The following is a 17,056-nucleotide window of genomic DNA, read 5'->3' as shown; positions in this document are numbered from 1 at the left end:
TATTCACCAAGCTCACGCTATAGAAAATCCTGATCTTACTACCTACAGGTAGTAGGTGTTCTTTGTTTATACACAGTGCATCCAACAAGTGGCCAATCTGAATATATTTCTCAGGCCTGACAAGATCCACGCTGTGAAAGGTGCGCGTTTTCCAGCTGACTATTGAATTGAGCAGTATGGCTACTCCTGGAAAGTCCGACTACTGTCCTGACTATTCGTCACTCTCTAAAGTCATTGAACCATGTGTTTGAACTTTAACCGGACGGTTAGACAAGTACATTGCACTTACCTGAAGCTCTCCCATGCACAATGCTTTTTTCTCACCTAAGATTAGACAGCTGTGTCATGTGACCTGCTGGTCGAGGGTGCGCCCATATCCCAACGCTGGCTCCACTAGTTGCTAACACGACTCGAGTCAGCTTGTTTGACGATCTCAAGACGAACATGCAGACCGTGCGAAACAGTGTTATGGTCCGTGTGAGGCAAACATTGATAAAAACGAGTCTGGCGTGGGATACCGACGCTCATCGAGTTGATGCACAGAAGCTTTGATTTTAAATCAGGAGACATAAGCTAGGTCTGAATCACTGAAACAGCTCAGATAAGCTGTAATTTCTGAAGATGCATTTTTCACGCACTGGCAACAGAACTATTTCATCATCCTGGTTAGGCTTGATATATATAACTTAAGGAGGACACTCAAAACTCACCTCTCACGACTTTCCTCTGTAGAAATCAAAGAAATACCTTCCCCTGTACGACCTTCTTACTAAGATTTCAGGAACTCTTCTGGGATATCTGAATCTCACACAGGTTGGATATAGCACCTTTCGGATGAATGCGGGAGTAAATTATACAAACTGGTTAGGTGGAGATGAACTAGATGGCACTATTGTGGATGCAAGCGAAAATTCTTCGGGATTTCCACACGACTGCTAACGAATTGATTTATATAATGAGGTCATATTGTCTTCACATTCATTTCAAACTAAACTCAGAGACTCTTCAGGCCAGTTTACCAAGTAAAAAGACTTAAGCAGTTCTGCAGACATCAAATCTGGACGAACAATATATTCACTGGCCAAGTGCGGAAACTCCGAAGCTCTTTCGCTACAGGTAACCAGAGAAAGCAAAAAACGATGTTGTCCTAATGGGGTTTCGCGTATCCAAGTGTAAACATGAAATTCTGTTTTATCAAACATAGGAAGAATGTGTTATACAAAATAACATTTCTGAGGAAAAATTCCACATTTATTTATGTGTTACTCTAGTCTGGTAAAACCAAGTGCTCTTTACGGATGATATGGAAAACAAACAAACCTACTATTATCATGTATTAATTGATAAAGCGAGAGTGACCCCAGTTCCTGTAGGATTCCTATAGGTCAAAGAGCTGCATCACTTAAACACCGTTGACAAAAATGGATGCGCTGTAAATGAACTCACAACAACTGGAGCATCGTCTTGCGTAGATCGAGTAGGCAAGCTTCTCAGTGAATGCTTGAGGATTATGTGTCATTGCATAGTAACCGGCCGGTGTCCCAACTTTTTTCAGGAAGAACATGTACTTGGAATTTTTATAAAATGCATCCAAACAACCAGGTTGATTAACAGGCTTGCCGGTGGGAATAAAAAACGTTCCAATCGTGATTAAATCCTCCACAAATGTATCATTTTTGTACACGGCGGTGACCAAAATAGTAGCATTGAATTTCTGGTCAGCTGCAGTAGAATATCCATCACGAACTTGCAGGCGTGTTCTACCGAATCTTTGTCGAAACCTGCCAGCCAAAATAATACTGCTGGTCTCAACTATCGACTGTAGTGGTTCACTGAAAGTTGAACAGAGAGTTTTGGCCCCGAGGGCCTTTTCCTGTACCTCACCGCGGTCAAATTTGTTACCCCCAACCAAAGGATTCAGGTAAGTCAGAACGATTAGAACCGCAATCGTGTAGAGCGCAAGGCGCACGAACATCCGAATCAAATCCTCGAGTTTGTCGTCTATCGGATGAAAGTAACAGCAAATTCTTCTATTCTGATTCTCTTTATTCTTTAAAAATAACTTCGGCACAGTATCTGTCATTTTAATATTACGCGCCGATGGAACAGGTGACACTCATGCATCTGTCCTTGTCAGCCTATCCAATCAGACAGTGGGAATGCGAGAGATCACGAATGCTGCCGTGCGGATTACTTCTTGATGGCACTGATACGCCGGGTGCTTCTTCTACAGACTCTAATAAAGCGGAATGTGTTGCAGATGACCGTACTGCATTCCTATCTATTTTGAGCACTGCGGCGTGTCTGCTTGTGAAAGGAATTGATTTAGAACATGTGACCTTTGAAGTGTGGAGCCGTATGAGTAACCGACCCACACTTGTAGTGTTTGCCGAATTAGATACTGAGTGCAAGCTCACGTAAAACAAATTGTTGTGGGCGGCTCAGAACTCCATTTGCTGATGAACAGGCACTGTGAATTTTTATAAAAGAAAAAAAACATAAATCGATTAGATTGTGGATCACATTAACGCCAACGCAAGTAGCATGTGATTCTGATTAGTAGCTGTATTTTTGGTCGAATAGTGGACGTAAGAATGAAAAGAACAGTTCTATCAGAGAGACCTGATTTGGAGTCAGTCTTTTAGAGAACAAGTTTCAAGTGAGGCCACCTTTTGGTCACCTTTGAAGGGAAAACAGCTTCTCTGAAGATACCACCACCGAGAAGACGTCAATTTTGTTTATTTAATCTTCATACTGGGGACGAACGACTAGCGGAAATGGAAGTAAATAAACCGTTCCCTCCGGCCTAATTGAAAATAAGTACGTTGTGTGAAACTGTTTGGAGTCCGCAAACTAGAAGGCTTAATTGTTTTAACATGCTTAAGCCATTAAAACAGATGAATGGTGTGCCTTAATTCACATATCGGACACGTTTAACCGATGTCAGACCTTCAGTAAGGGATCATACTTAAAGTGAATCTGTGACATTTTATTTCCTGAGCAGGATTTTCGTAAATACTGTCAATCACACAAGTCCCAACAATGTGGCGAGGTCCCACAAAAACTGTTGAGGAATTTCTGTGTCATTTGGACTATAGGCTCCTAGTTTTGCATTCTGATTACAGCCGACAACATGAGTTGTGTCCGTCCAATGGTTAATTCAACCAGCTTTACACAAGCTCCTTGTGTGAACCTCGGTGACACGGTGTTCAGCCACTTGCCCTTTTGTAAGTACTCACAGTCAACAGCTATTTTAAACATCTTATTCAAAACCAAGCGTTTCGACTGTCTATCAGAACACTGCACACGCCATTGAGGTGAAACAGTTAAATTCGTTCATCATACAACTGACGAGATCTGTAGGCAAAATTTGTGGGGTTTGCGGCGTCCTCATCCATATTTATTAATTATCGTATTCTTTATATGCAGTTAAATATAGTAACAAGATATTGCTGAACGACACATTGTTTCGTATAAGACATTTAAATAAACTGAGTAAAAACGGACACAAATTTCATCAACCGTACCCATTGTAAAAGGTACCAGGCAAGTGAATAACATGTTAGTTAGTCAGCCCAAGAACCATAGCATCTAAAAAGAGCTAATGCGACTATCCATCGCCACTCATCTAACTGCTCTAGGCGAAATTTTAGATCAGAATCGACTTTTCCTGTTCAAGAGGGTAGGTGTTTCTTGGTCGCACGGAGTGAATTTTATCATTTGACTAAATTCAGTCTATGTTTAATAGTCCAGATGCACAGTATGGTTGTTCCATTCCCGCTGGATATAAAAAAAATGTAGAACTCACTAGTTTTGTTCGGTTAAGAGTAACTGATGAAAATGTGATCAGCTCGCATTTGAACAGGATACAGTCGTGCTCCATTAGCACCTCTGGATAAGTAAAGACAGAAATATTATAGAGTGGAATAGTTTCACAAAGTTTTACGGACATTCATTGGAAACAGAGATTAGCAACCAAGGGATCTAAACCGGTGATAAATATTGTCTCGCAGACAATGAAGCCTATTTGAAATTTCATGCCATGTTGGTACAGTGATTCGAACAAAGGTTGGTGGCGATATTTCTGACACGGTTGAGACTAGTTTCCATCTAGTCGGCTAGTTAGCTGAACAGTAAATTCTGGATACAGGGGGTCGATTTTAATGGTTTACCTGTCTTGGGAAGTTTTAGCACTGGTCAGCTTGTAGTTGTTGCCCCAGGTGCTTTAAACGGAGTGTGTGGTGTGATTGTATACGACACGATCACAAGTGGTACGATTTCTCGTGCAACGAGGAAACGAGTTGTTCATCTGGACCGTTAAAGTTTTGAAACTGAACCTACATCTGGCCCACAATGGCATTCTGAACTTCATCCCTGAAAGTAAAGCTTTTACTTTCCATGCTCTATGTGTTTGATTAGGTGTAAATGTGGACGGTTTCGGACATCGAGTTTTAAAAAAAAGGTTTATTCTTGCTGCATATGACGCTGAGTGGATCAGATACCGAATAATATACTCCATGGTTTGTTGGATAATACTGTGCGAAAGCTTCTTTGCACAAGGATCTGTTTGCTGACAAATTCAAATCGAGAAACTGGGACATTCGCCAACCTTTTGTTTGCTTTTTTGGTAAAACTTTCCACTCTGAAAAGTCATGGAGTTAGTACTTGAATTACCGAGGTAACCCAAGAAAATGACTCGCAAACGACCACCTTCAAATGGCAATCTAGTGTGAGGCAAAATTTCACATTCAAATCAGTTCCATAGATAGCTAAGTATTGGCGTCTTGGATAATCCTCCGCGAGTCAAACTGAGGGCTCTCAACTGGGAATGTTTTAGTCACTGTGCTTGGGAGCTAATCCACACACAAATATTCCACTGAGCTTGGAAGACACTAAAAAAACGTGCGATCTCTAAAGGCTTACTTAATAGCCATGCTGAACGCTCATGTGTGAGCATAATGATGGAAAATTGGACTCATAATTCTGCCTGATATTATGTTGTAGTGGCTTAATTGAGCTCAAGTAATTGCAGTAGATGCTATTTGGTGCTTATTGGAAACCAATCTTGGTACTTCAATTTCAAGGTCATTTTGTGCGTGCTTAAAGCAGATCGAACCTAAGCCTACGATTACGCAGTGGGCAACAATGGTTCTTTGAGAAAGATTGCTTTTCGCATGGGGCTTGCTTCCCCGTCTAACCTTAATCAGGGGCAAATTTTACATAACAACCAACATGTTCAAACTTCCCTCTGTCATTTAAGGCCCTACAACAGATGCAGCTACAAAAAACACTGCGTATTCGTTCCAAATTAATTGACGTGTTCACCCTTCTCGTCTTGTCAACACACTCATCCCTGTTCTTTGTTCGAAGGTCTCCACAAATGTCTTACAGAACATTCAAGTGTTAAAATCTATGCTGTTTGGCATTAATACATCGTCATCGGGATGAAATTATCGTCGGGTGAACATTTGCGTTGCCCGTTTGCCTCTTTAAACATTAGTGTGGTGAGTGTTTGGAAGAAAGTGAGCAAACGTGCATGCGCCGCAAAGTTTTCAAATGTCCGAGGAATCAATTCAACAAAATTGTTCTGCCATGTACAAACGATCAGATTGGAGACCTTCATCATCAGGGTGTCCGAAGTTCTTCGTGAGCAGCTTCTCCTGCCTATTCCTTCTTTGATTTTCCTTGTACCGAAACAAGTAGTTTGTTTAAAGCAAAACTGGAAACCCACTGGTCAGATCTGAAGCGTATTCCCTATCGGTTTATATTGAGGCCAACAACCCTGATCAAATGGGAAAACACGAAATTGTGAAACTGTGATTGGAAGTCTAGGCATTACTGAGGCTTATGGGCGGTGATCATTGCATAATCTATGGTTGGTTACAATAAATGATTCTGCTGGTAAGGAGCACAATAAGGAGTTGAATTTCACAGTGCAATGTATTCAACTGTGAACGGCTTTCCTACAGATTGAAGTAGGTTCGATCATCTATCTAAAAGCCCACGCTCACTTTTGTGTACACATATTCCGATCAGCCGTTTGTACAAACGAACATGGTAGAATTCGTAGCTTGTACAGGCCAAGCTCTTCTGATCAGCTCTGAAATGATAAGAAAAAAAACAGGCTGTAAGAATTCTGAACGATACCGAGAGTTTGTGCCTGCAGAAAGTGGACTGCCAACAGTGTTCAATCAGAAGAGATCGGCCACTGTGCTTCTCTTTCAATTTGAGTCAACAGTCTTAACTAGCTGAATTTTTCTGGAATCCTGTAACCAAATGAGAATATTAGACTCCAAATTCTACCGTCCCATTGACGCTATGCAGCGTTCTCTAAAACACTGTCAGACTGATTGGAAACATATGTGAAAGTGACCAATAAAGACTTTGGATTCCAACACTTCTATGATGATTTTGACCATATTCTACCGTACGTTGATATTTCTCCACCAGGTTTGATGCTTCTTATAGGACCTGCACCTGTTTTAACAATCGGTGCATAACACTGTGCTGCAGGTTGAAGGCAAATTAAGTTATCAGAGAACCCCGTATGACCTGTCCCTTAAACAGCAGTCTCTGATAAGCAGCACATGCTGAATTCAACAAGTTACCAAATAACGGTTTTTCCACCGGAATTACATGATTGCATCAGTATTGGAGGAACTTTAGTGAAGATGAGAGAGGCTCAGAGTTGTTCTATGCAGCTTCGACTTACTGACACTAAGACCTGAACTGGAGAACTAAAACTTGCTAGATGTAGACAGTGATTTTGATAGACAAGTAGTGACCTCCAAAAGCACTGAGGGCATACAATATCAGCCGTGTTACGTTACGGTGTCACGTTTCGACAAAAAAACACAAATATCACTAGGAAAGACACATTGGGAGATTTATCTGCTTTAGCACAGGCAAACCAATTAGACGAACGCAATTAATTCAATGGAAAAACACTACTTTCGCTAACATTCGGTAACCATACTCTACGCCATATGGCATGGGGGCTCACAGGAAACCATAGTCTAGTCAATTGTGGTGACAGTCGTAACGAATCGACATAAACAGCCCTTTCAGAAAAAGCGCAGTACAGCACGGTAGGCAGTCCGTATCCGTAGTACAAGAACAGGGTGAAGAAAACACAGCTTTTCGGAGTATTTCAACGAGCACTCATATGACATCACAACTGACCACTTCCATTTCCCATGAAACATAGACATTTTTAGTCTCCATTATCGTTAAACTTATTGGACGCTGAGTGGACAGTGAAACTGGTTTTTTTCTTGATGAGTGTACCCAATGACGCAAATCAGTACGACTGAATTACCAGCCACACAAGTGCTAGACCTCCAAGTAATTGGAGGCATCATTTCTTTAAAATTTTCACAAAATACTAAAAAATAAAGCAGTGTTTTGTGCACGCTAAAAGGCATGTTGCGTGCTTACAATACAAACATACAATACATGTATTTACTCACGCACATGGTGAGTTAAGTTGACTAGCTCATCATTCAATACCAAGAACGCGCATATGCGTTGACAAATGAAGCTAAAAGTAGCGTCAAACATTTCGGCTCGCCCCCACTCTACGTGGGCAGTAAGAACAAATGCATTGTGTTGTTAAAACATCATTGCACCAAAAAGCCTTTCGAAAAATCAAGAAAGATATTTATTTATTGCGAGGTTGAAATTTCTTGTGGTCCCTCCGTTTGGTATATTCCGGTGAAATTTGAAGTCCCTAGAAAAAATGTCCGTAACCAGGACCTATACTTTCCTGTGCCACAGGTTGCTTTAAATTTCCCTGCCTTCTCATGTCATGACAATGGCTTACTAAGCCACCTGGGCCGTTACTAGCGCCTGTTTTCTCACCACCAGCTTCCACTGATGGTTTCGTCAAAAGTGATTGTTTGCCCACGCGAATTTGCGCTGCATGTGAATTCTAGTAAACTAAAAGGTCATTCCTAATATGCAACTTTCCAAGTCTATATCAGATCACAGTCTTCTTCAGAAACTTGGTTTCCATCCAGCATATACGAGGCATGGAAGATGACTGAGGTACTGAAAGCTTTTCAACTGGCACTGTCTAATCACACCGCTAATCGAGCGCTTCCGGTTGAACTGGCAAGTAATCAATCTACTAGAACTGAGGTCATGGGATCGTAACTTTCTTGTGTTTCGTGAGGTGTGCACTGCTGATAAATTTCAATAAGGATGAAACAGCTTTACACTGCTTCTCGGGCTTAAGGACACTTTGGCTTCACTGAAAGACGAAATCTCAATGGCGTTTTCTTATTTTTCTCCACATATTGTCAACAAATTATCCAGTCAGTTTGTTTGGGACTGCGATCCGTGCGCCACGAAACTCTCTTGACATTAGCAAAATCAGAGGTATAATTACTGATGGTCCATGTCTTAAAGTTAGCCTTTAAAATAGATAGTGCCTAATTTATCTGCTCAATTGTTTGCCACTGTTCAGCACACTGTGCGCGTTGCATGCCTACCTGAGAGACTTCGTGAGACAACCCTAGCTGTTTGAGGGCTGAATGGCCATGCATGCAAACGGTAGGATAATCGCTCTCTATTCAACACCAAACAAAATACCAACCCGGCAGAACTCTTCAAAGAAAATTATCGAGTGCCACCGATTCGTCCCAAGACTTACTTCAAGAAACTTTGGAAACGGATGAGGTGACCACTATTCGGTTACTTTACCTCTCCCTATGCCACAAGATAGTATGCCCAGTAGCCAGAAACTGAGATTTCACGGACTTTGTTAAAAAAAAACATTAGTTGTGATAAGATCAAGTCTTTTACCTAGGAATTTGCTAACTGTGTTGCCAGTTGAAAGGCTTACATGTTTGCCTCCTGGTATGATGGAAAGGTAGCCTCACTAATGGATCGGTAAAACATTGGTTCAATATATTCCTATGCTTTCCGTTCCAGTCCACAGACACAAGTGTTCTGATCAAACAATGTGAACCATTACGAGACATCGAAAATATACCTAGGAAACAGTCCACTCCTTCTATTTATCATAGTACTGCCTAGACGTGAACATCAGTTTTAGAAGTAATTTATCAATGCAATACTAAGCATCTTACTCAGAGGAACTGTTTTTCAGGTAAATGACATGTGGTGCTACATTCTACTCCAGTTCCAGCTATCAAACCGTTGTGAGTCATGCCAGAATAAATTCCGCCTAGATTTGAGAGCTTTTTTATTTGATGTGGCCCATCGGCACATCTTTGATCGGAAAGCAAAGGAGTTTAGGGGAATCGCAATTATCTAAGTGGCTAAAAATATAGCGACTGGGTGCTTGAAATAGACTATGCTTCTTAGCAAAGATCATACTGATTAGCGTGCTGACGTAACACAGTTTTTCTGTCGACATTTGTCATAGTTTCAACTACGATGCTGTAGACAACCCCGAGAGATTGTTATTCAAAGCAGTATATTTGGATTTGGCGTCACCTAGTTATTTCTGTGCTAATATACGAAGCGATGTTTCAGGTGTTGTGGCTCATCTTAAATGGAACACAAGAAAAATCTTGAATTCCTAAATTTTCACCCCTCCGAACTTACTTTCCACATGAGCGAATCTATCTGCCTAGCATTATCTAGCTCACCTTCTCATTGCATTATCGTTCAACCGTATATATATCATGATAATAGCATCATCATCATCATTGACAGATGATATCAGTGTTCAACACCGATGCTTCACTGCATCGGTTGGCTTCAGAACTCTCTCAGAAATCTCTCTCTAACCTTCCGCCCCCCTCCCGCTAGACACCGTCAATAATTCAACAGCCATTACAAACAAATGGGTCTTTTCCAGGCGATTCTGGAAAAACGCATAAGCGAATGGGCCAAAGAGTTATCCTTAATGCACTAGGAAAGTACTAACTTCGGCCAGACACGGGGGAAATTCTGCAAACATTTAGGTTCCTGGGAATGCTGTCTAGATTATGTGACTACCATGGAATACTGGAGATCATTTTGCCGTGACTACCATGAAAGTGACTGAAAAATAGTCATAGTACTAGTCATAGTACTAGTCATAGACTAGTCTTAACTAAAATCTATTTTTATGCATTGAGACAGTTCACTATGAACAAAATAGTAGAATTCTTTCGGATAACACATGCCTTAATTGTTACGTTATTTATAGTATCGTCGTTGTCAAATTCCACTGACTGAAGCTCATCGCGCTTTGCAACCAGGTGAATCTGGCTTACTCTACTGCCGGAGACACCTAAAGTGAACAATCATCTTATTGGGAATTCGAATATTTTTGAGATAGAAAGCTCTGCTTTACAGTTCAGCTAGGAGTTTGTCACAAGCGCACACGCTCTGTCGGTGGTGAATTTTATTCGGATAATGGGAGATTCAGTCAAAATCCGCATTTTCTTGTCGAGTATTATATTGACCGGTTGGATTTATGTTAGAGCCACACCGAAATGCATTGATACCTGGACATTTTCCTTGATTTGTAGTCTGAGTCTCTTCGTCTTTTACCACTTAGTCACTTCACACGTCAGAAGTGTCATGAATCCTGTATTCCTGAAAGACCAGAAGAAGTCGCCTCCAAACGTCTACTGATGAATAGTTTACTCAGTTATCGTGTTTCTTTGTAAAACGCGAATTAACAGCTTTATTAGTATTATGGAGCCATTCATTGGAATTCAAAACATGCAGGAATTTAATGTACTAGGCATGTCTTTTACGTCAAATGCTTGCCCCGTGACGGACTTTTACTTAGGGTGTGTAACTGCTTCCTTTTAAACGGGCGTCTCCATATTGCAGCGAGTTTTTCGGGTTAATGGACACAACGGTGCAAAGCACTGACCTGACGTTCTGACCTGATGAGGATTCATTACCAAAATATAGTTATGGCCGGACCTGGACTCGTATCCCGGATACCCGATATGAGACGAGAGTGTTTATGCCTGCTCCACTTGTCCGCCAAACGCAGCCAAAGTAGCGAATCTGAACGGCCAAACGCAATTTTACGGACTTATCCAGTCCCATGTACAAGTAAACGTCTGATTTAGCTGAACACACTCCTAGACAAAACAATATGGCCAGCTAGGTTTTGCAGCGCAAGTTCTCTGGAGATGTTCCAAAACCAAAAGTTGCTCGTAGGTTAGGATGCAGAACGTATATACCCATCCGATAATCTTTGACTTTCAGAACTTTTAAAAGGCCATTGTCCAGAAAGATAGTCGCAGTGATGCTATGTAAGCTCCCAAACACCTAACCACAGATGGTTACTGGTGAAAACCTAACTGCTAGTTTCCGTACAGGTTTCTCATGAATCAACCAGAGAACCACCAAGAATAGGGAGCCAAAATGCCTTCCAGACGAAGTATCCTGACATAATTTTGTCACAGACGTCTTCCGGCTTTTTTCTTGATTGAACTGCATAAAGATATCTTAGGGCTAAAGTTTGCGTGAAGAATGTGTTTCTGTTACACCCAACCCGTCAGTGTTTGATAGGTGCTTTTTTCTCAAAACTCAAGATGGTCAAAAAACTGCGATACGAGATGACATCCATGGCTGCTGAAACGGGAAGTTTCAAAATATAACGAGTGAAACTATTGAAATCGCTTAATGGCATCGGAAATTTCATCAGTCTAACTCTGAAGGCATCTAGGGGGCTCAAATTAGTCCCATTTTCTAGTTGCATTTTACTTTGATGAGATCTTGGTCTCATCACAGACCTTCAACTCATTTAGTAAAGTGCACCCTGAGCGTTACGTGGTACAGAAAATTATGTTGTTTGCTTTACAATTCGCTTTGGTTCGTATGGAAAACTCGTCCCTTAAAAGTTTGTTTAATAGTGAAAAGCTGCGGCTGTGAAAATACTACACTTGGTAGACTGAACGACAATTTTGGCATCGAAGTTACAGCGTGGTGGTTGTTTTTGTTGTCAGATTGTCTCATTTCATAACTTTTTCCCATTAATTGTTTCAAACATTGGTAGGTGCTCATTTATTGCGCTTTTGGCTAGTTACATGTCAGTCCGTGGCAAGAAAAGCTCACATTCAGAAGAGTACTAACATTTTTAGCCTACCTTAAACAGAAAAGCACGATTAGAACCTAAAAGAAACACCGGATTTATCTTATTCTATTCCCCTACTTATTCTGGGAAATTTGGATCTGAGTTTGCTTGCAGTCTTTGTTTATTTTGTTGTTGACAGGATGTACTGATCGACGTCGGCCATCAGACGATATTAATTCGTGTCCTTTCGAGTTCCTAAAGGATTCCAAATCGTTCACTTCCTAATAAAGCTACATTTTATAACCAACTGATGGTGAAATAGCTGGAGAATATAACCCCGTTGGGTCAAGAGTATGCCTTCTCTCTAATATAATGGACCCTATTTTGGAAATGAATTTTCGGAAACCAATGGATCCTAACTTATGTTACTTTGTTTCGAGGTCCACCGTAGTGAAGTCTGTTAGACTCGTCTGCGCTCACGCCCTACTGGTCACATGACAGTTGTATTTCATAAGTAATATGATTCCCAAAATAAAGAAAACTGCCAGTAAACTATAACGCCAACTTCACTATGAACAATAATACCGTTAGAGAGATCCTCGTCTACAATGTCTCAAATGGGTATAACCTTTTAGTATTAATCCTCGATAGTACCCATATTAAAGTGTTTCATCTTGTTTAGCCTAAGGGGTACCCTGGTGGTTATTTAGTTTGTAGCGTGAAATTTGGAAACTCCATTCAAGATTTTGTCCTACTGCGAAAGCAATGAAGGCCTGAGGACCGAAAGATGCTATGTAACTGTTTTATACTTTAAAGGAATAATTAGCCGTATGTATCTCACGAACCTCCAGGGTGTCAGATTGCCGGCTATCGGGCAGTCGTTCAGACACCAAACCTTCAGAAAGAACCAGCTGGTTAGCAGCTATCGGTGTGAGTGCTGTTTTTAGATATCTTCTTGCTACCAATAAATAATGAGCAGCTCAAAAGGGAAGAATAGCTCATTAGTTGTGTGAAAGTTCGGTCTGTGGAGCCACCACTCTATAAAACAGTCAACAGGTGAATAAGTGCTGTCAATCCCATGCATGAAGGATGAGCCGTGTATCAGTGCAGGTTAGTGACCATGATGATCAGCCGCTAGCACTAGAACGCTACAGTTTTCAACCACTAGCCGACAGGTCCCTGGTTCATACCCTTTGGAGATTCGTAAGAAATGCAATGATGATGACTCGTAATAAGGTGACATCTGTTCAGTGCTTCTCAGCGTTTCCACACGGAGTAGCTCCATCAGCAGGGTGAAATCTCCAAGGAAACTAGTGATTAGTTCAGCAATTTATGTCTAGATTGATCCCGCTTGACATGCTGTCAGGATCACATATAAAAAAGGATTTGGTGGATATTGCCACCCTACAAGACCACCTGACCCATAAGTTTGTCAATACAGGTGTGTGGAAACCTTGCAGATACCACACACCAAGATAAGTCAGACGAATCAGGAGAACCTATATGGATCACTAACCATTGAAATATCAATGAATGTCAATATCAAGCTTCTACGAGGATTCGACTGTTAATTTCAAATCACTATTTCACGGACGGCTCTCACTGTAGGTGTCACGCCTACAATATTCGTGAATCAAAGCTTTCGATCGACCATATTTCACCAGGTTGATGTGTGCGTTCTCGTGGAGCAACCCAGATGCACTTTAACAGTTAGTGTTACACTGCCGCAAGCACATGTCTTAAATAGTAACACAGGCGCCTGCCTACACGACAATGAATTTCGATTTACTCTACCCTTCGAGCCATAGAAATGAGCCGGTGATCATCAAGTGCACTGACGTTGTACGTCTTAGGTGTTTAGTCGTTAGCCTCTGAAGTTTCAGCGAATACCTGCTCTGACGGACAATGAAAAATCTGGAAAATTGGAAACACCGCTCAAATCCACCGATAGTTAACTAGGACGTTCAACCCCCATTGGAGCAGTCCAACTGTGAGGACGGGCAGGTTACTTGTATATTTAAGCTTAGCTCATATCATCGTTTAGAGAAATATTGGTTTCAAAACTGGTATCGCAGACGGATAAACTTTGATGCACAACAGATGTGTTGGGTCTTGTAATCACATATCTGGAGGGGTAAATTCACGAGACGGTGACAAAGCGCACAGTAATCTGGTTTGGGCAGATTGATCGGAATACGTGATGAACCTAAGTTTCTAGGCATCAACGATCATTATTCAGAAATATCAGTTGTCAGGCATCTGAAGAATCACAGAAAGCCGTCGGTGAAACAGACAGGTACAGTCGAACATCAAAAAAGTTCGACTTCACTATTCCTATGCAAAAAATTGCTTTCCGTTGCGTCTGCCTTTCAGTTAATTCCAGATAGAAAGTACGATTCGTTTGATTTGTAATATGAACATGATCCTGAGGCGACAAATCTTCTTCTTTTAATCCATAAATGGTCTAAAATTAGGTACAACTTAGGATGGCGGTGAGCTTAAAGACGTTTTTCGACTTTTTTTAACACGTTCCTATAAGAAAGTACTCAAAAAATCAATGGATATGTTTCTGTGCATGTGAAGTTTCATTGACATGCAACTTAATTTACAAGATATTCGCTTTCATTTGTGCGGTCCACTTATTGTGTAATTCTATCACGGAATTAGCGTGAGATACGCCAAACCCGTTTGTCTGTGCAACTGCTGTCGATCTGCCCCGCTAGCGACTCATGTTTGAATTGAACTTCGTCAGTATGGAATACCTTACTATTTTAACGTAATTTCCAAAAATTCTAGCAAGTTTCATCCTCTTTTGTTGAAAAACTCAGTTTTCGTCCCCAGTATGTTCAGTGTGTTACGCAAAAATAGGAAATGACGCAAAACTCTTGCTGTACCGAGCTGTCCCAAGAACAAATTCTGAATGAAACTTTTAATGTTGTGAGACTGATTAGTGTCCATGACAGGCACGCAGTCCGTTACATGTGACTGGCACCTTATAAATTTCAATTGGTGACGTGAATTTTCCAATACAATGATTGCTCTTTAATTAATCTACCTGCTCTGTAGAACGCAAACCTTCTGGGTATTCGGCTGAAGTAGAACAAAAGCCTTGTCTAACACCTAAAGGCCATGTACAATATTCCGTCTTTGTTGGACATCTCACAAGCCTCGTGGAACACAAACCTCTCCATATACCAATTAATTTGCCCATTGACAGTAGCCATCAAAAGGGATAAAAGAGCTTTGCAATCCTTCTCAGCTTTTCAGAGAAAACCAGAGCCGAAACAACAAAACTTCCCTACTGAAATTCCGTTTTACACCCGGTGTTTTGTTTTCCCGAAAAAGTTGAGAGGTAAAATAACCCCTGGAAGAATGCTTTTTTGTCTGGGTACTTCCTACTATAACATAACATCTAAGGGGATGAAGCCACCAAATGGTACAACGGTATACATCAATAATGTCAACCCTTTACATATTTGCTTTGTAAATAATACTTTGGTGGACCAAAGCCAAGATCCTACTTACTCCTGACGTGCACTCATCTGTCCTGTGAGCTGACAAAATTACATCGTAGGCAAGCATCTAATGTCACATTAGGTCTTTAATATCCGTAGAGGACATACATGTATTGCTGTTGAACGGGCTAACAATGGCCAAACCTACAGCCACAGAAGTAGTTTGAATGATATATGAAATTAAGTTCTGGTGGAAGAGATTTGTCAGTATACGGAAACTTTTATATGTGGCATGGTTTTTTGTACATTATTCTGCGATGTAATTGCGATGCAATCTTTTGGTTAAATAAGTATCCACGCCCTTGAGTAATACAGTAAGTATTGACGTTGTCAGTGCCCATTACATTTACGGTGTCTCAGTCGTTGATAGCGTTCGGCTACCATAAAACAATTTGTGTTATTCGACACTACGTAGAGTAGGAAAGTTGTGGATGTACGTGACTGTAACAAGAAACAAGAGTATCTTGTAAATTATTCGGTCGAAGACCCGACAGGTAAACGTAGGGTTAAGGGTTCGATAGTGTTTTTGTTCACACTGTGGGCACTTTGGCTTAGTATTGCCAGCCAATTAATTGTGGCAGACAAAGTTGAAAAGTATATGAAAAGTCAGATTACATTGGTGTATAGGTCTTAGAAGAAACCTTCGAAGTCATAAAGTAGGTCTGTCCAGAAAGTATGGCGAAATTACCTAACAGATATATTTCAGACTGGGCTGTGTCAAGAATGACTGTTTCAGATAACGTCACGGCTGAAAGTGAATCCCTAAGGAGTTGGTTAGAGTAGTTGGCTAGAGTGTTCATTAAGACAAGAAGGACTCATTGATTTCGATTGTCATTTTTTAACTTGGGTTCACCAGTTCATTCTGGTAAATAACGTTGGAACAGTTGCCTGTTACTCACCAAAAGGTTTGAATGGCTCTACAAGGTGACTCAGTTATGGAAGGCTAGTTGGGGTCAAACATGTTGCCTGTTTGACCTTGCAAGCACCAGTCCAGTGGTCCTTTTTGACAGGAACATTGCACCAAGCATGAGTCGAAGCACATTTACCAACGGAGGAAACAAGAAACAAAGAAGGACATGTAGACGGACACTTTAGCAGTGGAGCTATAAAAATTAGGAATGCTATCAATGAAGTCGATCCCAATCTGCGCGGATAATAGTTCCCTCTATCAGGAAGTTTCAGCCCCCGTGCGATGTTCTTGCAAGCTATATCTCATTTGAAAACAGCTTGATTCGGACCGACTATTCTGATCCGTTGAGATTTCTCCATTGAGTTGCATCGGTCCGTCTTTGATGCACACGCTTATATGCCTATCCGTGTTCTCGTAGAGCTTACCAAGTTGGCAATAGATAGGGGAACTAAATAAAAATTGAGTTAAACACAAACCGTAAAAGTGACATACTAGCTACTAAAAGCCCATATCAACTCAGCCGTTTCATAATCAAGCATGTCAGTAGGAAGAGTCACAATTGCGGGTTACTGGCATGGAAATTTTTATGGTGTCGGCAAACTCAGGTGTATTGCTGAAACTGTGTATTTAGTTCTG

General features: G+C 41.0%; 1 protein-coding gene across 1 annotated transcript in view; it reads right to left on the bottom strand.

The window, feature by feature from the left end:
• The window catches only part of T265_04313 (hypothetical protein), a gene marked incomplete at both ends in the record, with an annotated part of 19,694 nt that extends 17,512 nt beyond the window's left edge, over window positions 1-2,182 (bottom strand). Inside the window, one exon of the mRNA XM_009169022.1 lies at window positions 1,403-2,182. Within this exon, the coding sequence (XP_009167286.1) occupies window positions 1,403-2,083 (681 nt within the window). The remainder of the gene's footprint in view (window positions 1-1,402) is intronic.
• Between the last annotated feature and the right edge of the window lie 14,874 nt (window positions 2,183-17,056).

This window comes from Opisthorchis viverrini (genome assembly GCF_000715545.1).
Source record: "Opisthorchis viverrini unplaced genomic scaffold opera_v5_70, whole genome shotgun sequence".
In the NCBI taxonomy this organism is placed as follows: Eukaryota; Metazoa; Platyhelminthes; class Trematoda; order Opisthorchiida; family Opisthorchiidae; genus Opisthorchis; species Opisthorchis viverrini.
This window is presented reverse-complemented; position numbering and strand designations above follow the sequence as displayed.